At 50.3% G+C, this 27,564-nt stretch overlaps 1 protein-coding gene across 10 annotated transcripts; it reads left to right on the top strand.

Annotated features, from left to right (window-relative positions):
- Window positions 1-84: 84 nt before the first annotated feature.
- On the top strand, window positions 85-18,680 carry FXYD5 (FXYD domain containing ion transport regulator 5). Of its 10 annotated transcripts, none has more exons than XM_060652227.3 (11): window positions 202-283; window positions 863-910; window positions 1,026-1,086; window positions 9,606-9,674; window positions 10,005-10,085; window positions 10,737-10,790; window positions 12,199-12,300; window positions 15,137-15,232; window positions 16,280-16,309; window positions 16,388-16,462; window positions 18,354-18,680. In XM_060652227.3, exons 3-11 carry the CDS (start codon window positions 1,026-1,028, stop codon window positions 18,401-18,403), a joined length of 618 nt encoding a protein of 205 aa, XP_060508210.3. In that variant the 5' UTR covers window positions 202-283; window positions 863-910; the 3' UTR covers window positions 18,404-18,680. The 10 variants fall into 10 exon arrangements, with proteins under 10 accessions (XP_060508203.1, XP_060508207.1, XP_060508204.3 ...); XM_060652228.3 differs by having other exon boundaries at window positions 220-283; window positions 858-910; XM_060652219.3 differs by lacking the exon at window positions 863-910 and having other exon boundaries at window positions 117-283.
- Window positions 18,681-27,564: the final 8,884 nt, after the last annotated feature.

The raw sequence follows: 27,564 nt of genomic DNA, 5'->3' as shown, positions 1-27,564 counted from the left end.
CCTGCCTGCGCTCTCCCGCTCTCCCTCCACCCTCCCTCCCACCCCCGCAGCGGGTGGGTGGAGGCCGCTGCCCGGCCTCTCCCCCCTGCCCCCCATCGCCCTCCGCGACTCCCCCTCCTGCTCCCACCGCGGGCTCTGAAGCCAGGAAACCCGAGAGGAAATGACTGAGCCCGTCTTGGTCCCCGCCCGCCAGCTCTCCCCTGGCCACACCCTCCGCCGGGACGCCGCCACCGCCGCTGCCCTCTGTCCACGAGGCTGCCGGCTTGGGACCCCCAGCACTGACGTAAGTCTCTCCTGCGATCCGCCTGCGCCTGCCTCCCCTCTGCCCAGGGGCCGGGCTCAGGTGCCTGGAGGGCTGATCTTTCCCCCTCCCCGCCTCTCTGCCCCCGACTCCTGCTCACGTCTCTGCGCCTGCTCTTCGGCACCACGGCGGGCTCCCGCCGGCCCCTCTTCCTCCTGCCTCAGTCTCCCCAGCTCTCCGCCATCCCTCTCGGACCAGTTCTCGAAGTGCCCAGCATCCTGCTCCATTGTCCCCTCACGAGGCCCCTCACACCAGCTCACTTTTTCCTCTGAGATCGGGAGCACATTACTCATTCTTCCTCTTTCCCCTCCTTGCTGACTCCTCGGCTCTGGGGACAGCCCAGAGGGAGGCACCAGGCCCCCTGCTCTACCCCTGCACCCTGTAGGGTCAGTCTCGGTGGAGTGAGTTCTCGGCCCCAAGGGTGTCCCTGTGCAGCGACTGCTACTGGAAGTCCAGATGGGTCTGATGCTTCTTGTTTCCTTTGGGGATCTGCATATGGAAGAAGGGGGTGGTTGCCGGGTCCCCCACTTCTAAAACCCTCCCCCTGTCCTGGAAGACCAGCTGTCAGCCTTGGCAGGGGGTCCTTGAAGCCACAGGTGCTCGCTCAGGGTAAGGAGGGGGCTGCAGGACCTGAGGGGCAGGCGGGGAGGGGGTGGGGGGTGGCGCTGCCCTGGGCCTGCCTCCCTGACATCATGACTGACCCCGGCTCCCGCTCACCCAATAGATGTCGCCCTCTGGTTGCCTGTGTCTCCTCACCGTCGTTGGCCTGCTTCTCCCCACCAGAGGTAAGGTTCACCGTCCTGCTGAGCCAGCACCAGGAAGGGGGGGGTGGTGTCTTGATGAGGGGGCCAGGGTTACGCTGTCTGGACACTTCACACCTAGGTGGCCGCTTCCAACGAGTCTGGCCAGAGCCTGTCCTGCTGGGCACTTTCCATCTCACCTCCCAGAAGAACTCACTGAGTTTGATTTGGCAGGGAGGTTGGTGTTAGTTTTCTTGTCAGTGGCCAGGAACCCTAGGGTCCCAGCAAATCAGCTCCCTGGATACCCCCGTGATACACAGTGAGGCCAAGGCGGGGAGCTGGGGTGGGTTCAAGAGCTAGAGAAATGTCACCCTTACCTGGGAAGTGTTTCCTGAAAGCGGTACCCACGGTGAGCCTTGGCAGGTGCTTTCTACACGGCAGGTGCTGCATGTGTGACCTCGGGTAACTTCGGCTCTACTCTGTTACACGGTCTGCCATGCCCATTTTATGGATGAAGAAACTGAGGCTCAGGCAAGGGAAGTGCCCTGTGCCAGAGGCCAGTGAGTGGAGAGCCTGGGATATGGCTGTCATTCTCGCTCCCAGCACCCAGGGCATGCCCTCCACGGAAGCTGCCCCATTTCTTTTTGATAAAATGGTTTTCATTTTTTCTTTCAGCCTCTCACCAGGTATTCAATGAGCAGCTACTATGTGCCAGATCTTATCCTAGGCACTGGGGAAGCGGCAACACATGAAACAGAAGTTCACGTTCTAGTTGAGACACAGGCAATGAACAATCCATCAGTAAATGATATAGCACGCTAGAAGGTTGTAGGGGCTACGGAGAAACACAGAACAGGGTAATGAGGATTCTTGAGACAGGGTGGCCAGGGAAGACCTCATCAGAAGGTGACATTTGGGCAGACACTCAAAGGAGATGAGGAGTGAGCCAAGCAGATACCTGGGGTATGAGTGCTGTCTAGTGGGTGTGAGGAACAGCAGGCAGGCCAGGAAGCAGGGTTGGGGTGGACGAGGGCAGGCTGGGAAGAGGAGAGGTCAGAGCGGGGACAGGAGACCACATGGAGTGGGGAAGGGAAGGGCCCCATGAGTACCTTGGCTTTCACTAGAAGAAAAGAGGGCGCTCTGTGCCAGCAGGGCCTTGACCTGACTCAGGGATTCACAGGGCCCCTCTGGCTGCGAGTGGGGAGCAGATTGCAGGGGGTGGGGATGAGGGCAGAGAGCCCAGGGCAGAGTGGCTCCAGTGTCCAGGCAGGAGAGGACGGAGGCTGGGCCAGGGCAGGGCAGTGGCTGTCTCCAGCAAAGGCTGCCTATCAGGGAGTGGGGGAGACCCTGTCCTCGGCCATGTCATTTCACCCTCTCCAGCCCTGAGAAGTAGATTTGTTACAGGATTTCGCTTTTAACCTCAATACCGGGGTTCGTTGTCTCGAACCACTTCGAAGAATGAAAAAAGGTGGACATAGAATAAAATGAGCAGCAGGCGAAAGTTTAGTAGGGTTGTGTGCAAGCTCTCTTCGCAGAGAGGAGACATTCGAAAGTGAATGCCCGGGACTGTAGGCAAGGGGCTTCGTTTTGTAGGCTTCTGGTCGCCCCCCGATCCCTTCTCCCTTGTTTCCTCTCAGGTCCTACCCTCATTGGCTTATTGACTCTAGGTGCTGGGCTGTCCATTCCTGATTGGCTCGATTCCCTTGTGTGGGGAGTCAGACTGTGGTCCTACTGTCCCTTGTATAACATAAGTTTTATGTTTTACTTATTTTAGTTAGGTATTTTGATTGTCAGATTCCTGAGGGGACCCTGAGGGGAGTAAGTGGTGTCTGTCACATTCTTTTTTTTTTTTTTTTAAGTCTATTTATTTATTTTGAGAGAGAGTGTGTGTGTGTGAGCAGGGTAGGGGCACAGAGAAAGGGAGAGAGAGAGAGAGAGAGAGAGAGAGAGAGAGAGAATCCCAAGCAGGCTCCAAGCTGTCAGCTCAAAGCCTGACTCGGGGGTCACGAGGGGCTCAAACTCATGACCTGTGAGATTAAATCATGACCCTGAGGCGAAATCAAGAGTCGGATGCTTGACTGAGCCACCCAGGTGCCCCAAGGTCTGTTACATTCTTAAGAGGAACTTTACGCGCCCGTGGGGGTTCGCTGTGGTCAGATGCTCCCGGCATTGCTCCAAAATATGTGTTTTTCTCCACCCAGGGGCCTCACGTCCTAATCTTTCCCTTTCTGCCTATTTGACCCTATCTTTCCTATCATAGTCCGCGCTCTGAACACGTGCCTTCTAACTACCGTTAGGAACTGGACGTTGGCTGACGCTTCTTAACTGCTTCCTGCTGAAGGGGGGCGATGATAGGGGAACGGCAGTTAGGGCAGGTTTAGAGGTCGATCCAGAGGGCCGATATAATGGGAGGGTGTTTGGAACATCTGGGCCAGCAGAATTTTCTCGGACATCTTATTTTTCTGGCCTATGCGACGGCATCTCGAAATGACATACACAAAGAATGTTAGACCAACAAGCGTCAATATTCCAAATGCAATGGCTCCTACAGGAAAAGACGCGTGGTAGCCATCCCCAAGAATCCCTGACATGTTTGGTCCTTTTTTTTTTTTTAACTCAGTGTAACTATAGCCTTTTCTCCCTCTTCCGTATTTATTTGGATCTTGTGATATTGTAGGTTAGAATAATTAAGCACCTGAACTGGTGCTTGGTTCTTGATCCTCAAGCCTTCCTCTGGCCATCCGGCTTCCATAGGAACAACCCCATGAGGTGTATTTAATTTTACCTCAAGGAAAGATTGATCTTCAATACCCAGATTGCTAGGAGTTTAGGCAGTTGTTTATCCGTCCTGGAGCGAGGAGGGCTCTCGTCCCTAATTTAGTTATAATGGCCCTTCCTAGCAAGGGACTAGGGCTCTTTGGCATTATCAAAAAAGAATGTGAAAAATTCAAGTCTCCCCATAATGCACCCGGTGGCTGAGAGAAAAATTTAGTCATAAGTTTTCTGGAGACGCCTCTAGTTGCTATGCTGCATTTGGCTGATTGGCCAGGAGTGGAAAGGAGGACAGAAAAGGTGGCTCCGGTGTCAGGAAGGAAATCGACCAGTTTTCCTTCTATGTCTGGAGTTACCCGAGGCTCTGGGTTTCCGATAGGTAGTTGGTTTGGGGGAGCCACCGTGAAGAGTCCTGGACCCCATCAGTCCATTTCAGGGACACAGGTCATCTGAACCCTTGCAGATAGAGGTCCCCGAGGGCACTCTGTTTTCCCAGTGACTGTTTCCACACAAGGGGTATGGCTTATGGGGTTTGAACTTTGGTTGTCCCCTCTGAGGACATTCTCGTAAATGGCACTTGGTACCAGAACCTCAGGAGGTCCGGTCTGACATAGTACATAAGGCCACAACTAAGGCCTCAGCTTTTTTTCCCTAAGCCTCCTTTCCTGTTCTTTATTTTACTCTTGATCTTGGTTGTAATATACCCAATTGGCAGCTCATAAGAGTCCTTCAGGGTCCCTTCTGGGAAAACAGCCAATTTTTGCAGCCTTCTCTGAATATCTGGAGCTGATGGAGTGACAAATTTGTCCTCTAGAATTGTGTCAGCCTCAGGGGTGTTAGGGAAGATAACCGCATATTTAATGAGAGCCTCCCTTCACCTTTCCAGGAAGACCACTGAGTTTTCATCCTGTGTCTGTAAGCGAGTGGCTAATTCGGTGTCATTTCAAGATTTAACCTTAGACCTCCTTAATTTCTCCAAAACACAAGCTTGGAAGTGGTGGCAATACCATTCCTCAATGGGATGGTCATAGTCCCAAGTAGGATCTTGGGATGGGGCTGCCTGGGCCCCAGTAGGGAACTGGGAGCTCCCTATAGGACCTCCAGTCCCATGATAATTAATGAGTTGCTCGTCCCCATATCTTTCAGCCGCTCCCAGAACCCCACGCTTCTCTGTTTCATTGAGAGTCTGATTCCACAGAAGCATTATATCTTTTTAGGTCGATTCAAAAACATAGTGTAATTCTCTCTGAAAAGCCTCTGTATACTTATCCGGATCATCAAAATTTACCTAGATCTTTTATCTGTCTTAAATCTTGTAACGTAAAATCTTGCAATCTTATCGTAGCGGTGCCTCCTTGCATCCGTTCCCCCCCCCCCCCCCCCAGGCCCGGGCTCTCTAGCTTCCGTGAGGGGAAACACACCTGTTACGTTGCAGGGAGGGCCTGGGTAAGGTGGGCAGAGGGGAGCAGAAGTGCCCGTTTTTTCAGTCTGGATGTACAGATGGGGGACCCGAGGAGGAGGAGGTTGAGGGGGAAGACTTCCCTTCCTCCTTCCCTAGGTCCCCTTTGGGTACAGGCAAGGGACCCTTAGTTTTCTCCCTCCTTAGTTGTGAACCCTTGGAAAGGGTTGCCAGTAGGCCAGGATCGACCTTACATTGCTGACATCTATCTCAATTTTCTCCGAAGGCCCCAGAACACTGGACATGGGGGGCGTCTCCCCATCTCCCCTCACGTTTGGGAACAAGTCCAATTGTAGGATAGTGTTCTAATTGTTACTTGTCTCTGGTGGCCAGGTTTCCTCCTCCAATTTGTATTGGGACCCAGCCTTGGTGCAAAGGAAAATGAGTCGCTTTTCTTTAGGGTTTGTGGGTCAAAATCATCCCAATTTTTTAGAATACGTCCCGAAGGAGAGTACTGGCCTCGGTTGGGGAATTGCCCATCTATAGGAAAAAGAAGAAAAGGCGTCTCTTACCTCAGTTTCCTATAGCTGGCCAGGAGAAACCTCATCTGGCCCCGCAGTTTGGCTGGCTATGCGACTGGCAGCCGAAAGCCCTGTCAGTCTTGCGAGGTGCTGGGAATAATCGCTATTACCCAGGCTTGACTCTACCCCCCAGAGCTGACCTTGTCTTCCCGATTTCTCCGACCCGTCCGTTTCCTGCCTGTGGGACTTTGGGGGATACCGACTGTGACCAAGCAAGACTCCCCTGGTTGTAGAAGGATGTACTAATTTTATCTTGGCCCAATAGTAATTTACATATTGATCATAATAAAATTGTTCCTCTTAACAAATATATTTCAGAAGGCTGGCGAAAGCCATTTCTCGTAAGGATAAAATTGGCTGTTGAGGGGGGCTAAAAGGGCCAAAGTTGAGGTCTATTCGCCTGTTTTTTTTCCAGCAGTGCCCACATAAATATGTTCCAGCCATGTGGGTGTCCACCTTAAAGTTTCTAGATTGGTACAAGTCAGCATACACTGGGCTAAGTGTAGCAAAATGGCTCCCATGTATCCGGATAAAAGCCCTTTATAGGGGCGCCTGGGTGGCTCAGTTGGTTGAGCATCCGACTTTGGCTCAGGCCATGATCTCAGTTCATGAGTTTGAGTCCCACATCAGACTCGCTGCTGTCAGAGCACAGCCTGCTTTGGATCCTCTGTCTCCCCCTCTCTCTGTCCCTGCCCTGCTCCTGCTACCCCTCTCAAGAATAAAAAATAAACATTAAAAAAAAAGCCCTTCATTTATCACAGTCCTCCATCCATCGTATGGCACAGGCACCCATTCCTCCACCTTGCAGAAACAACACAAACGTAGAGCATTTGGAGGCCAGCAGTGAGGACATCACCATCATCTCCCCAGCCTTCAGATCAAAGGAAGGGCAATTTTTTAATCAGAGCTCGAGCAAAACAACTCAAAAGGGCATGCTGTCCTGCCATTTTGGTTAAAATCATAGTTCTTTCCATCTTTTTGGACAGACAAAAGAGAAAAAAAAACTTTGGTTACATTTTTTTCCTTTACAAACCTTCTATAACTTTTAGATTTTGTCCCAAGCCATTTCTCTCCAAACAACCAGCCTCATTTAGGACAATATTACTTTTTTTTTTTTAAACCTTCAACGAAAAGGTACGTATTTCCATTTCTTATATCTTTCTTACACATTTCATACTTTTTTAAATGTCCAAATGAATTTAATCCAGTTTAGTACCCAAGCAAAACTTTAAAGTTTCAAGTTATTGAAGACCCCGAAAGCTATCTTAGCAATTACCCATGAACACTTTGAGACAGACAAAATTAACCATCATTTGAAGTCACCTTTTTGCTGATGAACTGTAACAGAGATAGCATGTGATTACTCGGCCTTCAGTAAACCAGAAAAAGTTTCATGTATTTAATGCTCATAACTCCAAAGACCTGTCTACCTTAATTAAACCAACAAACTTACGTTAGTTTAAATACCGAATTATGTTCCATCTGTATCCATTTAAAAGTCAATCAATTTGTTCCCCATTGTCAATTTTTACCTGGGGCACCAGTGAGGGAATCTGAAGTGGGCGGTGTAAGTCTAAGGGGGTGTTTTTTGTTCCTTGACAGTGAGGGGAGGAGGAGGAACCCGTGGTGCTGGAGGCCCCTGAAAGGTAGAGGAACCAGTTAGGCAGGCTGCACCCAAGCTGGTGCAGAGACAGGAGGAACGAGGGGAAGGCAGAAGAGGTGAGGTGTCACCAAGAAGCCTAGAGACAAATAAAAGCCCGGAAGGCAGAGAAACAGGTCTCCTGGTTCTAAAGCCTGTCAGCTTGGACAGATGAGCAGATGCAGATTTTTTTTTCCCACCAAAAACTGGAAATGGAGAGTCCGTGTCAAGCCAGAGAAGTCAGGAAACCTCTCTGAAACAGAAGGGTGTTCGGCAGCTGCTTGGGAATATTCCTTAAAGTCCCTGTCCTGACGTAGACTGACCAGAGACAGTTGGCTCTAATTATCATCTGTACCTTGTGGGAGCCGGCCAAATGTCTTCTCTCCATCCCCCTGTGGGCATCAGGGGCAGGAGGAGGGTGGTGAGCCCAGAAGGGGTTGAAGTAAGTCCTGCTCTCTGCTCTGCAAGAGGCGTTTGAAAATGAAAGGTAAAAAATGGGGCCCTGGGAGGTGGTGAACCATGTCAGAGGGTCAGAAATGGAAGCAGGTACAGGGCCGCTTTCCGTTGCATTTGGGAAACCTGTGAGTAGGACCCTTGGAAGTCACCTGGATCCCTCCTACGAGGATATCAGAGAGATCAGTCCTGGGCTTTTCCACTCACTTCCCAAAGGAAAAGAGAGGCTGGCCAAGACAGAAAGAGGAAAATTCCACCGGATACCCAAGTGGGCAGTCAGGGATCAGGTTCTGCTGATGGCCTTCGGGCCTCCACCAAAGAGTAGCCTTGGTCAGGACCCATCAATGGCTGTTTGGCCTCCCCTAAGTCCCACACATCCAGAGGTTCTTCTCGAAAGGAAGTTGGGAGTCCACCACACCAACATTCCCAACTACATTGGGAGATCAGATGGGAGGAGACCCAAGGAGCCTGTCACCCGAGACTTGAGGACGGCATACACACTGTTTGCTCTTAACTGGTGGGTGGGTACCAATTATTTAGTGTGAGGTTTTATTTAAGATAGAAAGAAAAGAGGGGATGCCAGCTGTTATTTACTTACGGTTGGAAGACGTTAACATCCTAGACAAGCCCCCAAAGAAATGTTACAGGATTTTTTTTTTTTAAACCTCAATACCCAGTGTTCATTGTTTAGCCACTTCAAAGAATGAAGAGGTGGACACAGAATAAAATGAGCAGCAGGCAAAAGTTTATTAGAGTGTAAGAATAGTATGGGGCGCCTGGGTGGCTCAGTCGGTTGAGCGTCCGGCTTCAGCTCAGGTCATGATCTCGCGGTCCGTGAGTTCGAGCCCCGCGTCGGGCTCTGTGCTGACAGCTCAGAGCCTGGAGCCTGCTTCGGATTCTGTGTCTCCCTCTCTCTCTGACCCTCCCCCATTCATGCTCTGTCTCTCTCTGTCTCAAAAATAAATAAACGTTAAAAAAAATTAAAAAAAAAAAGAATAGTATGAAATAGGGGTGCCTGGGTGGCTCAGTTGGTTAAGCGTCCGACCTCAGCTCAGGTCATGATCTCACAGTCCATGAGTTTGAGCCCCGCATCAGGCTCTGTGCTGACAGCTTAGAGCCTGGAGCCTGCTTCGGATTCTGTGTCTCCCTTTCTCTCTGCCCCTCCCCTGCTCACGTTCTGTCTCTCTCTGTGTCAAAAATAAAGACATTAAAAAAAAAGAATAGTATGAAATAGTATTACAGTAAGAATAGTATGAAAGGTCTCTTTGCAGAGAGGGGACATTCGAAAGTGAACGCCCATAACAAGAGGCGCGTGACAATAGGGACTTTGTTCTATATGATTTTGGTCACCCCTCTTCCCTCCCCCCTTGTTCCTTCTCAAGTCCTACCTTTATTGGCTTGATCACTCTAGGTTCTGGGTTGTCTTTTCCTGATTGGCTCAATTCCATTGTGTGAGGAGTCAGACTATGGTCCTACTGTCCCTTGTATAACAGAAGTTTTATATTTTACTTATTTTAATTAGGAATTTTGATTGTCCAATTCCTGAGGGGACCCTGAGGGGGAGTAAGTGCTGTCTGTTATGTTCTTAAAAGGAACCCTATGCCCAAGGGAGTCAGACCCTCCCAGCATTGTTCCAAAATATGTGTTTTTCCCCACGCAGGGACCTCAGGTCCTAACCTTTCCCTCTCTGCCTATTTGACCCTATCTTTTCCCATCACAGAGTCAGTGATTATCCCCACTTCGCAGATGAGACAGATGAGGCTCAGAGAGGGGACTCTACCTGCTCCAGGTCACATGGCCAGGGAATTTGGGGGAGCAGAATTTGAGGCCGGGGCCCTGGCTGACTTTAGAATGGACCTGGGCTCACTAGGCTAAACTGCCTCTCCCACCCCACAAGGACGGGCAGGAAGAGGGGCTGGAGGAAGGGTGCTGGGCATCATCATTTTGTAAAGCACTTCCAGGACTATGGGTGGATACCTCCATTCAAGCATCTGTCTGCTGTTCCACCAGGATATTCTGAGTTACCGCCCACAGTTTCAGAAGGGAGGGGAAGGTGGGGTTTTGGTGAGAGAAGGAGGACCGGAGGCTCCTCCCTGACTTCTCGTGCTTGATCTCCCAGGACAGACATTGAAGGAGACCACATCCATTCCTTCAGCAGACACAACCATTGTGAGCATTCATGCCCTGACTCAAACCCCAGGTGAGGAAAGAGGCTTGGGTCTGTCAAGATCCTGTCACTGCAAATGACAGCAGCCACAAAAATCTCAAGCTTGGGCCAATCGGGAATTTTGGGTTGTGCAACTGAAAAGCCCAGGGATAGACTGTCAGGCATGGCTCAGTCTAGGTGCTCAAATGATGCTATCAGGAACCTGCCTCCATCTCTTGGCTCTGTTTTTCCTGTGTTCACTTCATTCTCAGGTAGATTCTCCTTTTATGAGGCCAAGGTGGCCCCTGAGGCTTCCGTCTTACCTGCTAAGAAGCCAGAGGAAAGGGCATTTCCCTTTCCCCAATCCAGCAAACGTGGCATAGCTGGATTGTGGCATAGCACCAACCTGGTGCCAACCCCACTGAATGAAGTGGACCAAGAATCGGGGAAGGGTGGTTCATAAAGAAAGTCCCAGGGGCTCTTACCAGAGGTGGTGGATGCTAAATAGGGGAGTGTGCGTCTATGGGAGGGGAGGGCTGAGGCAGGGGAGGTACTGGCCTGGCAATTGGGCAATCAGCAAGTGGCTGGGTTAATTAAGTCATCTCAACTATATCAAAGTTGAATAGTAGAGCAAACCCCCTGTTCCTCCATCCATGAACCTTCTCCACATCTTCTCTCTCTTCTCTCCCTGTTTCCGGACTCCAGACACAGTCCACCCAGAGTCCCAGTCCACCCCTCAGACATCTCTGCAGGCTGGTGGTGAGTGGGGCATGCGGAGGGCGTGGGGGCGGAGGCCTGAGACAGACACTATTCCCTCTCTTCTTCCCACATTCTGACTCCTTTGTTACTCATTTCAGTCCTCCGGCTCTGAATCCTCTGGTTTACTTTGTGGTGGGGCAGACAGCCGCCCACATCCACTTCTGTGAAAGCACATCTTTTGCAGTTGTGAAAAATAATACGCATATAGAAAAGTACAAAACCCATAAGTGTACCACTTAACAAATTACTCTGAATTGAGCCCCTGTGTCACCACCACCCAGCTCAAGGACTAGAGCTTTGCAACCACCCCAGGAATGCCCCCATGCCCCAAGGCCATTCATTTCTTCCTTTAATCTCTTGGACTTTTTTCCTTTTTTGAGTTTTCGAGTCCTTTTTGAACTTTGTCTTGGGAGTGTAACAGTTCAGAAAGTGCTCCCTAATTTTTCCCATTAATATTTAATGATATAGTAATACCCAAACCTGTTCTGCTTGGGAATAATAAAAATATTATAGTGAGATGAAATCCCTTGGCCCCTTCTCCGTTCTTGTTCTCTCCCCCATCTCTGAGAGGTCCCCACTGCTAGCACTGGAAGGGGACTGGTCCCCAGTGATGCTGTGCCACATTTCTGCCCGCAGAAAATATCACGACCGGGAGATGTATTTGTGTGAGCGGATCATTTCCAAAACGATAGTCGTTCTGAAACTTGCTCCACCACCACCCCCCGCCCCCGGTCTCCCCACTGCCCCGTGCAGCAGTATGTTTGGAAGCTCCTCACACATTGCTATGTAAACACCAATCTTACTCTTTTGCGCTGTTGCATGGTACCCGGCTGGGTGCCTGTGTACGGTTAGTGAAGCCGTGCACATCTTGATGAACATCTTAGCCTTTGCTACACCCAGTGCCATGGTAAGCAACCTCGTCCGTTCCTCCTTAAGCAAATGCTTTTCTCCCCTATTATAATCTGCTCGTGGTTCTAAATATCTTCCTGTGTTCTCTCATTCAGTCCTCACACAAACCTTCTGAGGTAGAACAAACGACCTTTACAGAATAAGGAAACAGAGGCTCGGAGTCACTCACTCAGGGCGTCACAAGTCAGTGACACAGCTCAGACCAGGGGCCCGGAACCTGGCTCTACGGCCTTGCTTTTACCCACCACGCTATGGCGCAAAGGGCACGAACGCTGGAATTTGTTGGAAAAGCCACCTGGGGAACGGTTGCATGGATTTGCCCTGCCACCAGCGTGTGCCAGAGAGTCCCCCTGTCCCACCCACACGGTGACATTTGGAACGAGAACCGTCTTTGATTTCCTCCAGCCAGAGGAGGGAGGGGGCCCCTTGCCGTTTGATGGATGTGCACGTCCCTGATTCACGCGCTGTCCGCCTTCCCTCCCTGCTCTGATCTGAGTAGGAACAACGCAGGAGCAGACGGAGGAGACCCACACCCCACAGCCGACGAGAATGGATGTGCTCCCAGCCACAGATCCGAGGACCGGCCAGAGCGGCCCAGAAGGTAGGGCCTGGGACTAGAAGGGCAACGTACAAATTTTGTTTAATTCTTTATCTGGGTCAGTAGCTCCCCAAGTACATTGCTCGGAGCACCCGTTTGGGGAATTGTTAATACATTTTCAAAAAATCTGTTTTGATTTGCGGTCAAAGGTGTTTGGGAAACTCCTGAGTTAAAGTTAAACACATTTCTTTGTGGCGGGACTTGTTGGAGTCTTAGTAATGCGTATTTGCAGCAGGCATCCTCTATAGGAGCATCTAGTATGCAGTGTTTTTCCAAACCTGACATGATAGATTTGGAACTTTCTTTTGTTCAGGTTCCTTTACAGAGCTGGTGCTCGGCAATGTGGATGTGGGTGTTTCCTTTGTGTACCTCTTCATGTTAGAGCAGGAGGTTTTCAGCTGCAAAATACTGTAAACGCAACTAAAAGTAAAATAGATTTATTGGCTACATATGTTCTGTAATGTCCAGAGGCATCGATTTCAGGAAGAGCTGGATCGACATGCTCAGGCACGGCCATCAGACTGACTTGCTCTCTCTCTCAGCCCTGCTGTCTACATTCTCAAGTTCTCGGGGGCTTTTCCTCTCTTGGTGGCAAAGATGGTCCCATTGTTGTATTTATGTCACAAACCCAGCAAATAGAGCGTATCTTTTTCTCATCTCTAGCCCAAGGAATAAAATCTACTCTCATTGGCCCATTTGGCGTCACATGTCCATGTCTGACCAATGGAAGCCTGGGAAATGGATTGCTCTGAGTGGTTAGGCCTGAGTCTTGTGCCCGTTCTGGGGGTGGAGAACAGGGTCAGCCCTGCCTGAACTGCATAGACCAAGAGTCAAGGAAAAGGTAGTTCCCCTCAGGACCAGTGAGTAGTTAACATTTCAGAGGCGTGGGAAAAGAGGTTGAACCAAGGTGAAGGCAGCAGGTGGCCTCCAATGCCTGTCTGACTCATATTTGAGGATCCGCCTCTACTGGCAAGTATTGTAGCTTAGGCCGTTCCCAGGCTGAGATGCATGCACAGTTGCGCAGACCGGGCACTGAACAAGAGCATCGCCTCTAAGGCTATGTCATCCCCCTTTGGGATTTTTATAATTGTTATAGTTTTCCAGTGATGGCAGTAAAGCATTTAATTCTGACAGAGCCTATTAAAATGTTACAACAGATGGAAGTAAAGTGTGTTGGAGAAGAGAACTTTTCTATTTTCCACAAAAGTGGAGGTGGGGGTGGGTAGTGACGGTGTCCACGCTTCCCGATGGTAAAAAACATTCTAACATCTCTGGATTCATTTGCTGTGAATCCTCGTTGACCTGAGTTACTCTGTGTCATTCTGTGTTCCTGATTATCCGTGACCGAAATTCCACTGGGCTGAGGGGGTCACAGGGCCAGATGGTAAAAGGCACCGCTGAGCCTCAGGGTCCCCGGGGTCTGAGCACGAAAGCCCCCGGCGCCTCTCTCCCTGCCCCATTTTTGTTTCTCTTGTGCCGAATTTTGTCTTCTGCCCCGTGAGGAAATGACCCCTGCCATCTGCAAGCTCGGAGCTCCCAAATTTCACCTCGTTGTCACTCTGAATGCCTCCTGGGAATGTGGAAGGTCCCAGGGGAGGATGAGACTGGGTCACCTGCTCCCTCTTGTGGCCTGTGTCACAATAGACCCAGAGGGACTGGGGCAGGGGGCGCAGTCCCCCCAAGGAAAAGGGAAGCTGTCCCCAGAAGGGAGGCATGCAGCCACGTCCACGGTAACAGCCACAGCCAAGGCTTGCTGGGAGCTCGCTCGGTGCCGGGCACAGTGCTAGGCTTCCCTGGATTCACTCATGCACTGCTCGCGAGCACCCGACGGGGTAGGAACTGTCAAAACCCCATTCTACAGGAAGGCAACCGAGGCCCAAGGGGCTCCTCTGCCGGCCTGGGCCGCACAGCCCAAAGTGGCAGAACGGCAACTGGAGCCCGGCTCTCTAGCAGCAGGGGCCACTGAGGCTCTTTCACACTTCCTGTGTCTCAGCGCGCCTGTCCCTGCTGCCGGCCTTGCTCGAACCTTCCTCTGGGCAAGGCTTTCCCCAACATCTCGTAATTCTTGGCTTTCAGGTCATGCATAAGAAGTGAGGCTCTGAGATCGGTCTGGAAGCTCGGGCTTCGTGAGGCAGCTTTTCGGCCTTCAGTATGTTGGCCTCATCCTGGGGCATCAGACAGGGCTGACCGCTTCACCGGGGACACTTCTCAGTGCCAGAAGGGCAGATGTTTTCTTTGTGGCATTTGCTTTTTGTTCAGTATCCTTTTTTTTAAGTGTTTTATTTTTTTGAGAGAGAGAGAGAGAGAGAGAGCACGCACACGCAAGCGGGGGAGAGGCAGAGAGAAAGGGAGAGAGAGAATCCCAAGCAGGCTCTGCACTGTCAGCACAGAGCCCGAAGCGGGGCTCGATCTCACGAAATGACCTGAGCCGACATCGAGAGTCAGAGGCTTACCCAACTGAGCCACCCAGGCGCCCTGGCTTTAAAGAGAGGAGGCCTCTGGTATCTCTGGTCTGGGAGCAGAGGTGACCTCCACAGTGTTTTCTACAAGTATGTCCAAGCTCTGCTTCTCCTGGTGCTGGGCCTGAGTCCTGGAGGCCCCCCGGCCTGGCTCAGATGTTATCCTTTGCTTCCTGGATTATGAGGCAGCCCGGGAGGTCCCAGGAGAGGAGCCAGGGGTGCAGGCTCATTCAATATTTCCACGCCTGCCATTCCTTGCCGTCCCCGGGGTAGGAGTGAGGGGCCGCTGTGCCCGCCCACTGAAGGTGGAGACATGGGGGAGGGTGTCAGCGACGTCCCTCATTTCCTCCCGCTCACTTCTGCCCTCTGCCACCTTCTAGCCACTCCCTCTGCCGCTCCCACTAAAGGCACCACGCTCTCCAAGAGGCGATCTCCAGGCAAAGACGTCAGGCCGGACGCTGCCCTCGGGCCGACGGGTCAGTAACTCCCTTCCCAGGCTGGAAACAGGCTATTTCCTATTCACTGTGTATTTCTAGCACCTGGACCCTTGCCCAGCATGAAATAGTCCTCAGTAAACATGTGTTGGGTGAACACATGAGTTCAAGGCTGGAAGAGGGTGGGTATAAGCAGGCATCCGATAGATGTCCCGACAGACGAATGAACGCGTAAATGAACGCAGCACGCAAATGACCCTAAAACACAGTGGCTTCAAATGACAACCGTTTGCTTAGCTCTCGGGTCTGCGATTTGGAACTTTGGTCTGGGCTCAGTTGAGTGGTTCTTCTGGTCTCAGCTGGACTTACTCACGCATCCGAGATCAGTTTGGGGGTCGCTCTGTTTCAGGGACACCTTGATTCCCCTTTGTGTGGTCTTCTCTTCCACTTCCGGCCCAGCCGGCCCCAAAGAGTGGATGGAAATGATATGACCACAGGTCACATAGAGTTCATTCATCCATTCAAAACATATTCATGAGCACCTACTGTCTTCTAGGTGCTAGAGATAGAGCGGTGAATAAGACGGACAAAAATCTCTTCCCTCATCGGGCAGACCTTCTAGTCGGGGAATAGAGACAATAAATACGAATTATAAGAATTGTGTATCAGGTGGCTTAAAGCTGCCATCAAGAGAAATAAAGTAGCATTAGGATTAGAGAGTGACTGGGGAGTAGTTTTCTGCAAAGGGCCAGGGAGACCTCCCTGAGAAGGAGCTGTGGGGGAGTCATGCAGATGTCGGGGGAAAGGCGTCCCAGGCAGAGGCAGCGGCCAGTGCAAAGGCCCTGAGGTGAGAGGGACCTGGCATGGCCACCAACAGGGCGGCCGGTGGGGCTAGAGCATCTGGGTGAGCAGGAGGGTGAGAAGCTGAGGTAGAGAGGTGATGGGAGCCACATGTGTGCCATGTGAGGCTTTTGGTCTAAGTGTCCCAAGGCAGAGACCGAGTGTCACCCCTCCACCGACTCTGCCACTCACGGCTTCACTCCACAAATGTTTGCCGAACTCTGACTTGCTCCACGTCTGTCCCCCCAGGCACCAGTGAGGACAACCCCTTCTCCTACGGTAAGTTACCTGTGGGAGGATGTGGGAAGAGGGAGGGAGGAAGACCCCTCTTGCCATACTCCGTTTTTCTCTCTGCAGACGAGGACACTCTCCGGAAGCGGGGGCTGTTGGTCGCAGCCGTGCTGTTCATCACGGGCATTGTCATCCTCACCAGTGAGAATGGGGTGGGGTGGGGGGCACCGCGACTGGGAGAGAGGCGGCCTTGGCTTGCACTTTGACTGAGGGCTCAGTTCTTGAAGGCCCCCGAGCAGAGTTGTCTTATTTATTTATTTACTTACTTACTTATTTAATGTTTATTTTTGAGAGACAGAGAGTCAGAGCATGAGTGGAGGAGGGACAGAGAGAGAGGGAGACACAGAATCCAAAGCAGGGCTCCAGGCTCCGAGCTGTCAGCACAGAGCCCGACGCGGCGCTCGAACTCACAAACCGTGAGATCATGACCTGAGCCGAAGTCGGACGCTCAACTGACTGAGCCACCCAGGTGCCCCCAGAAAAACTAATTCTTAAAGCAGTTTTTTAAATGCTGCAGATTAAATAAAACACGCGGGCCACCAGTTTGCAAGCTCTCGGTTAAGCCGTATAACCTCCACCAGGTTTTATCCCCTCACTTCCCCATCAGGAAATGCACACAGCCACATCTTTTCTCAGCTAAGGTGGGAGGCAGGAGGCTAAGAACAGTAAAAACAGTTGGCTACCACGTGCAAGAACCGTACTGGACCCAGGGGTCGCACACAGGTGCCTCAGTCGAGACTGACTTTGAGCCGGGTCCTGTCCACACACACAGCCCCACCTCCACCGCCGTGGGACAAGTGAGGCTCAGAGAACTGGGGAGTTTGCTCAAGGTCACAGAGCACTAAAAATCAGGGAAGGACTAGACCCAGGTCTGTGTGAGGGCAGAGACTGAAAGTTAGCTCTGGGGCCATAAGTTGTTCCAATGACAATAATCTGTGGGCACCTGCTCTGTGCCCACCTGTGCCCTGGTCCCCGCCCTCGGGGAGCTCACATCCAGTGAGGGAATGACAATAAGCAGGTGAGTGCCCCGATGAGCAGAGTGGATACGAGAAAGGTCATCACCGTAAGGAAAACAGCAGAATGACAAGCCAAGAGGGACGGGGAGCGACACTTTATCTCTAAAGAGAGAACATCAGAAGAGATTCCCTGTCAATGAGAAAGACGATTTTAAAAACAGTGGAAAGGGGCAGCAAGTGCAAAGCCCCAGACGCAGGAAGGAACTGAGCATGTCGCAATAACCACGGGAAGAAGCCAGGGTGGCTGGGGCTATGTAAGCCCCGGGGGGTGGGGGGTGGGCAGAGAGAAGGAGGTGGTAAGAGCGACAGCCAGGAGACTTGTCGTCTGAAATCCCTCCCCATTCACTTTGGTCCTGCCTCCTGACCCCGCCCCCCCCACACTGTCCCTTAAGCCCACCTGTCTCCTCCTACCTCAGGGCCTTTGCACTGGCCATGCCCTCTGCCTGGAACACCCTTCCTGGCTTCCCCCTCACCTCCTTCAGGTCTTTGCTCAAATGTCCCCTCCTCAGTGAAGCCCCTCTAGTCATCACCATGAAGATGCCCTCAGCCGCCGGCCTCCCTGCCTCCTTCCCGGCTTTAGTTTTCTACTGAGCACACATCACCATCTGACCTCACTTGTCCACATACTTGACTTAGTCATTTTTCTCAGTCGGTCTCCCCTGCTGTTAAATCAGCTCTACCAGGGCAGGGATTTTATTCACTCCTGTTCCCTGGGGTGTTCCCAGGGCCTAGATCAGAGCCTGGAACATAGTAGGTACACAACAAATACTTGCCGAATGAATGCATAACACACAAACTAGGATGGGTTCTCAAAGGCGCCCTCTGTGTGGGGGAGGCTGCTCCCCCGGGGAGCCCTTGTGCTGGTTCCTCTCCCCTGTGCTCCTCATCACTGGCTCAGGGCTGCCTTGGGGCTTCTCCAGGGGCAGGGTTGACGGGCCTTGTCCTCCAGCGCCCGGAGCACATGCAATCATCAACTTTGTTCCAACTCATGACCGAACCCTTTCCTTCGCCCACAGGTGGCAAGTGTAGACGGTTACCCCAGTTGTGCCGGAATTACAACAGGTGAGACCATCGGAAGGAGGGGCCGGCAACCGAATCGAGGGGCACCCCGAGACTGAGTCCCCACCGGCTCACCGTGCCCAGCCACCTCCCTCCCCTCGATGGGTCTACAGAATAATTGGTAGAGCCCAGACTGAGAGGGAAGACCCGGATGGAGACAGAGCCGGGCTGATGCCCCAAGTCCCCTGCCCACCCTGAGGGCTGCCCGGCCCCCTGGGCACTGGCCCCCCCTCGCTCCGGTGTCCCACACTGTTCAGACGAAAAGTAAAGCACTGTGGTCCTTGCCCGTGGTCTCTGATTATTCATGACCGGGGAGTGGAAGAAAGCGGCTGGGACTAGGGACGAGGTCCCCTGAGGAGTAAAGTGAGGGTGTCGCAGGCTCCAAAGCCAGGGCAGAGAATACGGTGAACGCAGGTGGGCTGGTGTGAGGCAGGGGGGACAGGAGGGTGGCCCACGGGGGATTCTGGCCGGTGAGAGCGTCAGCGGGGGATTCTGGCCACGGCACTTTGAGACCCCAGCCCCGGTCCACGTGCAGAGCCTGGTGGCCAATGCCAGCTCACCCCTAATGTTGGCAGGTAGTATTGGTAACCGGTTAAGAACCAAAGGAGGCCCTGGGCCCACAGCGGCCTACTTTTCTTCACACTCCAGATCCTTACATTGGTGGGAGGGGCCTCACACACGAGTGTGGACACCCCGGCCTGCACATCTAAACCCCGTACACACACCCCCACCAAAAATGACCGCCTCTGGGCTACCTCTTGGTGTAGGGGTATGCCCACCAAGAAGGTCATGCAGGCCGTGGAGAGGAGGGCTCCAAGCCGCTTGGATGGGGACCTCCGGGCCCCAGGGCCCCAGTGCAGGGTCGAGAAGGGGCACACGCCCTGGTGGGCGCTTCCTGAAGGCCCTGGGGTTCTGTGCCCCTTGGTAGGGTTTCAACCGATCAGGCCAGAGCGGGGTCTCTGAAGCATGGGGCTCAGGAAGGGTCACTACCCCAGTTTAAGGGTCATAATGACAAAGTAAGAGATAAGGCCTTGTTCACAAGTGGTTACATAACAATATTTCACAAACTTCAGGTCACAGCCTATTCACGGGTTATGAAATCACTTTTGTGGGCTATGAGTAGCATACAAAAAAAAATAAAATAAAATAAAAAGAAATATCAGAGTGTATCATAAATAATATGACCCTATATAAACTCTTCTCAATGTTTGCCACATTTTCATCCCACCTGTATTATTATTATTCACTTTTTAAGGAGATCAACTCTTTTTATTTTTAAAAAATTTTTAATGTTTATTTTTGAGAGAGAGAGAGAGACACACAGAGTGTGAGTGGGGGAGAGGCAGAGAGAGAGGGAGACACAGAATCTGAAGCAGGTTCCAGGCTCTGAGCTGTCGGCACAGAGCCCGACGCGGGGCTCGAACCCACAAACTGTGAGATCATGACCTGAGCCGAAGTCAGACGTGCTTTACCGACTGAGCCACCCAGGCGCCCCTCTCTCTTTATTTTTTAAAGCTTATTTATTTATTTTGAGAGATAGCGAATGAACATGAGTGGGGGAGAGGCAGAGAGAGAGAGAGAATCCCAAGCAGGCTTCGAGCTGTTAGCACAGAGCCCCTCATGGGTCTCAATCCCACAAACTGTGAGATCATGACCTGAGCCAAAATTAAGAGTCAGAGGCTTAATCGACTGAGTCACCCTGGTGCCCCAAGATGACCTCCCTTTTTAACTTAAATACATTTATTTCAAAAGGAACATTTATACATGGAAAATCAGTACTGCTTCATGTAAGTAGCCATAAAGATAAATCCATTGAAAACAAACATGTTATATGTGATATAGGGTATATACACATATGTGATATATATTATGTATATGTATAGACATATGTATATATAATACATGTATATTACATATGTGATATATATATATATAGTATGTAATATATACATATGGGGGAGTCTAAAAGTATTTGTGATTGGCACCCACCGTCTGCTAATCAGATGCCTAACCAATCAGGAGGGACTATCATTCATACATATATTGTATATCACACACACGCATACATGTGCGTGGATACAATCTGTGACGTGTTGTGATGGAATACTACTCAGCAATGAACAGGAGAAGCTACTGGTGCACGTGATGACGTAGATGAATCTCAAAAGCATTATCCTGGGTGCGAGGAACCAGGTACAAAAGAGCACAGACTGTATACTAATAGAAAGTTCTAGAATAAGCAAACCTAATTGATGGTGATATCGGTCAGAATAGTAGTTGCCTTTACTATTATCATGTTGCCTCTACTGTGGGGGTGGGACGTTGACTGAGAAGAAGCGTGAGGGAACTTTCTGGAGCGTTGAAGTGTTCCGCACCATGATGGCAGTTACACGAGTGTGTCATAGAGAGCAGCGTTAACTCTACTGCAGGCTTCAGGTTTGTGTACTTTGTGACACGAAGGTTATACGACAGTCAAAACACAACAAAATAGGGGCGCCTGGGTGGCTCAGTCGGTTAAGTGTCCGACTTCAGCTCAGGTCATGATCTCGCGGTCCGTGAGTTCGAGCCCCGTGTCAGGCTCTGGGCTGATGGCTCAGAGCCTGGAGCCTGCTTCCCATTCTGTGTCCCCCCCTCTTTCTGCCCCTCCCCTGTTCATGCTCTGTCTCTCTCTGTCTCAAAAAGAAATAAATGTAAAAAAAAAAAATTAAAAATAAAACCACAACAAAATAGAACATAAAAAGGCAGTTATGTGTTGGGTGGTGACGACTTCCTGGATCGGAGACAAAGCAACAGGATGCTGAAAGGTGCCGTGGGTGGTGACCTCACAACTCACGTGGAGGGAGGAGTCCCCCCGGTGGGTTGGTTCAGTTACTGTAACATAATAGGAAATATGTATATTGGCTTTTGGTCCCAGTTCCTGCCACGGAGCTCCTAAAACCCTCGGAATTTCCTGGGTGATACGAGTCTCTTTTGTTCTAATGGGGCAAGGTGTGATAGGCCCCTAGATGGGTCTGGTCACCAGAAAGACCAAGTTATGATCAGAAGCTTGAAACTTCCAGTCTTACCCCATCCCCTGGAGGAGAGAGAGGGGCTGGACATTGAGTTAATGGTCAATCGCGCCTACATGACGAAGCTCCATAAAAATCCCAAAATTACGAGTCTCAACGAGCAACCTGGTTGGTGAACACGGCCGCGTGCTGGGGGGCTGGTGACGCCCCCAGCTCCATGGAGGACAGAAGCTCCTGTACTCAGGATTCTTCAGACCTTGCCCCATGTCTCTCTTGACCTGGTTGTCCATCCACATCCTGTAACATATCCTTTGTTACCTAATAACCTGATAAACGTGTTTCCCTGAGTTCTATGAGCTGTTCTAGCAAATAACCAAATCCAAGGTGAGAGAGTCACGGGAACCTCCGATTCGTAGCCACGTTTGACGGAAGTTGTGGGGAACCTGGGACCTGCTGGGAATTGGCCTCAGAAGTTGTGGGGGGGACAGTCTCGTGGGGAGAGAGCCCTTAACCTGTGAGGTATGCGCTGGCTCTGGTTAGTGTCAGAATTGAATTGTAGGCCACCTCGCTGATGTCACCGAGAACCGCTTGTTGTGGCGGTAGTGTGAGAGGACACAAGAAATGCACAGGAGCAGAGGCAAATTGTTCCTTATCGTCAGGTTCTTGGAATCATTTGCAAAGTCTTAGCCTAGAGCCCACTCCACTAGCCTTTCCAAAAAGGCTCCTCATTCCCCACATCAAGCTAACCCATTTTTGCTTGAAACCGACGGTAACAATCTCAGAATCTGGGTAGTTCACGACAGCAAAGGTTTGTTTGCACCCACACCTCGTGTCTATCGTGGGTCGGCTGAGAGCCATGATGTGACCTCAGCTGGTGGAGAAGCCGTCAGAAGTATTTCTGGTTATCAGTGACAGAAAGAAGAGAGAATAAGGTGAGGCACACACTGTCTCTTGTAGCCTCTGCCAGAAAGGACACACATCACTCCTCCTCGCACTCCATCGGCCAGAGCAAATCGCATAGCCACATTTGAGTTCAAGAGGGCAGGAAGCTACAATCTTCTTAGAGAAGGAAGCTGGGTATTGCCGCAAAGGAAATTTATTATCTCACATACCAAGAATTCTGGAAGCAGAAACCATATTCAATGTCAAGAGGCACAAGCCAGAAACAATAGTAGCTTCGAAACGGAGATTTATTTCTCTCTCCCATCGCGGAACTCTGAAGTGTGTAGTCCGGTGTTGAAGAAGAGGTTCCTTGATGAAGAAGGGACTAGGCTTCTCCTGACATAATGCTGGGCAATGCTTAGCATGTGGCTCTAATCCTCAAGATCACAAAATGGCTGCAGGAACCTCACCAAGCATGTCATATTCCCGGGGGAAAAGCAAGAAGAAAAGAAAAAGGTGGGGTTTGGGGAAGGCACCACTAAGTGAGTTTATGCCTTTTCAAAAGACTTCCCAGGATCTCCTCCCAAAGACTTCTACTTACTTCTCATTGGCCACCTTCTATTTGCAAAAAGTTGGGAAATGTAGTCTTTTAGCGGAGTCCACAACACCCTAAATATCATCATGGAAAACAACAGCCCCAAGGAATTGGGCGATGTAGTGAGGAGGATGCTGGGCTTGTCCCAAATTAAGGGTGGGGACTCAAGCTGTTTTTATTCAAATATGAAAGGAAAAGGTGAATCTTTTTTTTAAATTTTTAATGTTTATTCATTTTTGAGAGGAAGAGAGAGACAGAGTGCAAGTGGGGGTGGGGCAGAGAGAGAGAGAGGGAGACAGAATCTGAAGCAGGCTCCAGGCTCCGAGCTCTCCGCACAGAGCCCGAGGTGGGGCTTGAACTCATGAACCTCGAGATCATGACCTAAGCCGAAGTTGGACGCTTAACCTACTCACCACCCAGGCGCCCCAGGAAAAGGTAATTCTTAAGACCGGAGTCTGTTGAGACCTCCAGGGGACAGAACACTGAATCTCTGACTTGGAAAACATATCCCGAAATCTCTCCGACAGCTCTCAAAAAGCTGTTCATCTGCTGCCCCAACCCTTTCTGGCACAAGACCCCTTTTTCTGTTGTGTGATATCTGAGCTGCAGCCTTCTCCTCCACTCTTACATCAGGGGAGAGACGGCCTGCCAAGAGGTAATGGAATTGCCCTTGTCACGCGGCCAGGCTCCCGAGCACAATATCGACAAGATTCTCGTTCTGGAAGAATTAAGGCCGAATCATGCTAACTGGAAGGAATCTGCTTTCTTCACATGGGACCACGTTGTGCTTTTTGGGGGGTGTTGGGAGGGACTTCCAAGGCTTGCTTCGGTGAGGTGTTTTTCTACTGAGGTTGGTGAGTCGGTGAGCTCCTGCCGGTGGGGAGATTAGACAGGATTTAAAACATCTTGTGAGGTGGCTTTGTGATGTGTCCACGTTAAACGACATTTCCTAGCCTTCCCCTCCTTGCACGCTTCTGCTTAGGGTGGCCTGCAAGAGAAGTTCTCATCAGAGACTGGTGGGTCGGGGTTGGGGCAGCGGCCGTTTTCTGGCTTACACTGGCTGTGGCTTATCTGCGACTCATCTCGTTGGCAGAAGGCAGCCAGGCCTGTCCCGTCTCCCCCTCTGTCAGCTCCCCCAACTCCTGGGCCAGATGTGAGCCTCGCCCTGTGATGGGGTGTCCCAGTGTTGGCAGTACATTGCATCACCAAGATCACAGGCAACGAGGACGGCGTGGGGTTCAGTCCGCCCTCATGAACTCCAACTTGCGTCGGTGGGTTCCAGACTGTTCTCGCTCTTCCTGACCTCACACTTCCCTTCCCTTCCTGACTGCCTGCCCAGTGGACTTCTAGTCCAGCGGCAAGCACAGAGACAACAGCCTTACAGAGAGAGCTTAACTAGCTCCCACCATTGTGAAAGGTCAAATTCCTGTGACAAATTGTGTGTGTGTGTGTGTGTGTGTGTGTGTGTGTGTGTTTTAGTGGTTCTGCTCTGCTGATACAGAATGTGGTCTAGGAGTGGTTCCAGAAAAGCCGAATCTTAAGGATGAGTTCTGGCTTTTTCTGGAATTGTTTTCCTGATCTAATTAGATTGAAAGGCATCTGTGAGCCTGTTTCCAGTGGTACGGGGGGCACTGAGAGTCCATTGTACGAAGCGGTAAAGCAGTCACTCAGATCAGTACGAGTGGCTTCCTGTATCTGTAGGCAAGCCTCGGGGTGACCAAGTATTTGCTCCCATAGAACATTTTAGTAAAAATCAGGTGTGTGAGAGTTTCTTGGTTGCCTCTAATGATGCTGGAAAACTCTGGGAAAAAAAATGGGGAGCTCAGACTTTTACATTTTGCCATCTCAAGAGCTGTACAAGGGACTTAACAGTTTCTGCGATTGCATGGAAAGAAACTCTTATTTCCCACTGACACAGGGCCAAGAGTTCTAAACGCCAAATCAACGTGAAATCCTGTGGGTGGCCAAATTACAACTCAAATCAAACTTCCAACCCCACAGGGTCTTTTTGTTAATGTGAGAGCATCACGTGGGAAGAAACAGGGGCCTGAAAATTGGGATTGAGATATATGAGCAGATTCTTTATATTTTTTATTTTGTTTTTTAAAGTTTTTTTTTTTGAAAGAGAGAGAGAGAGTGTGCAATGGAGGGACAGAGAGAGAGAGAGAGAGAGAGAGAGAATCCCAAGCAGGCTCTGTGCTGTCAGTGCAGAGCCTGATGCGGGGCTCAAACTCACGGACGGTGAGTCAAGAAATCAAGAGTCAGATGCTCAACTGACTGAGCCACCAGGGAGGCCCGAGCAGATCCTAATAAGGCTGTCAAGTCTTCTTTGCCCACAGAGTGAGCCTGCACCGCTGCCTGAGGAGGTTAGTCTCCTCCTGCTTGAAGAAACGGTAATGGCCTTCCCTAAGGTAGCTGCCTTGCAAGGGGCCGCTTATCCTCCTACATCCTTTTCTTGCCTCTGAAACTATACCTAGACTCAAGTCTCAACAGAACCCAAAGGGTGAAGTACAAAATATGACCCATGAGGAGGTCACCAAAACAATTGCCAATTTCCGTTTGCCAATGTATATCAACAGAAAACCGCAGAATGGGTATGGAAATGGGTCATAGGTGTGCTGAATCAAGGTGGTGGCAGAAAATAAAGTTGGATCAGGCCAAATTTATTGACTGAGCAGAGATTATGGATTCCGTGTTTGAACGTACGGGTCTAAGAATATCTCTGCTGGTTTGCTTGGTTTTTTGACTGACATATGTACCCAAAGGTTGCCTGCACTGGGTTAAAATGTCAGAGGTTCTTTGGAGTACCACAGAGCATGAATCAGCAAACCTTTTCTGCAAAAAGCCAGACAGCGTATGTTTTAGGTTTTATAGGTCAGTGTCAGCTTCAACTCTGCCATTATGGCAGAAACGCAGCCAAAGACAATTTGTAAATGAATAAGCATGGCCGTGTCCCAATAAAAGTTTACTTAGGAACACTGAAATCTGCACTTCACATTGTTTGCATGGACCGCAAAATATTATTCTTCTTTTGATTTTATTTGAATTAAAAATGTACAAACCATTTTCAGTGGCCTGTGGGCCATACGAAAACAGCCTGTACAGTAGGTTCGGTCCCTAGGCTAGAGTTTGCTGACTTCTGTTATGGAGGAAGGTATCCAAAAAGCTTGAGACCTAGAGGACACTGTGCTAAGTGAAATAAGCCAGACACAGAGAAATAAATATTGCATGATATCACTTATAAGTGGAATCTATAAAACTCAAACTAATAAAAGCAGAGAGTGGAGTGGGGGTTGCCAGAGACAGGGGGATGCGGGAAATGGGGAGAAGTGGGTCAAAGGGCACGAAGTTCCAGTTATACAAGTAAATTCCAGAGATCTAATTGTACAGCTTGGTGACCATAGTTAATAATACTGTTCTTATTACAGTGATACTGGATTTTGCTAAGAGAACAGATCTTAGGTGTTCTTACCACACACACACACACACACACGCACACACAACTATATGAGGTGATGGAAATGTTAATTAGCTTGATTGTGGAAATCATTTCACGATGTGTACATGTATCAAAACAACACACTGTACACCTTAAATATATATAATTTTTATTTATCAATTATACCTCAGTAAAGCTGGGGGAAAACACACCCAGGCTTAGAAAGATTGGAACACTGAATGGCTTTGTCATTTAAGAGTTGCTTATACACGCACAGTGGGGAGTTAAGGGACCACAGTGATATCACTACCATTAGCTGTCACGTGGCTGTCAAATAAATTTATAAGAAGGAGTCCTAGCATCCTGGAAGAGCTTTATGGTGGCTCTTCTTTTAAAAAATTCTAGTGGAAATGGCTGTCGTTGGACTGGGATCTTTAAATGCAATAGGCATGATGAAACCCACGGGTGGCAGGGACCCCTGGTGGCACTCGCACACCAAAGATAAGACAGCATGGCTTCCACAGTGGGTAGTGAAGCCAAACCAGTAATGGGAATAGTCTGACTTGCAGAGACCGTTGGCATTTACCAGTTTGTCATGGCTTCCCTAGAAATGAAGCAGGAGGGCAGCCTACTAAAGTCTTGCTCAATTTGAATAAGTGGATGAGTTCTGGGTCTAGTGAACGAAGTCTAACCCGAATGACCAAAACCTAGGCATGGTGTCTCAATTACTTCCTACACTTGAGCCTTTGATCAAAGGAGAGGCCAGGTCCCTTTGAGCAAGGACCCTGTTCCACTGCCAAAAATGTATGCTGTTAGTCTTTCTCCTAGACTTCTCCAAAGAGACCTGTGGCCATTTACCAGGCAGCGGTACACTGGGGAAAAGGAAATAAGCAGATTTTCTAAGGATTACTGGACCCTGGGTGGCCACTGACTCTAGTTCCTGGAATCCCAGGAAGTAGTGGTTCACTAGTCAGAGGGGGGCTCTGGAGATCAGGTGATCAATGGAGTTTGGGGGGAAGGCCTAGCTGGTCACTGAATCTACCCTGTGGATACCCAAGTAAATTTGTTCAATGCTTAGCTGCAAAAATTGAATAGACATATTGAGCAATTAGAAGAATTCCAACACTGGTTCCTTGAACCGTGGAGTGAGGGATACAATGGTTAGAAAAGCCAAGTGGGAGCCACTAGGGCTCTCTCTACCTATGCAAATACTAAGCCCCAAGAAATACCACATTCCCAGAGAA

Source organism: Panthera onca, chromosome E2 (genome assembly GCF_046562875.1).
Source record: "Panthera onca isolate mPanOnc1 chromosome E2, mPanOnc1 haplotype 2, whole genome shotgun sequence".
Lineage (NCBI taxonomy): Eukaryota > Metazoa > Chordata > Mammalia > Carnivora > Felidae > Panthera > Panthera onca.
Note: the sequence above shows the minus strand (reverse complement) of the source record. Positions and strands in the feature narration are given on the sequence as shown.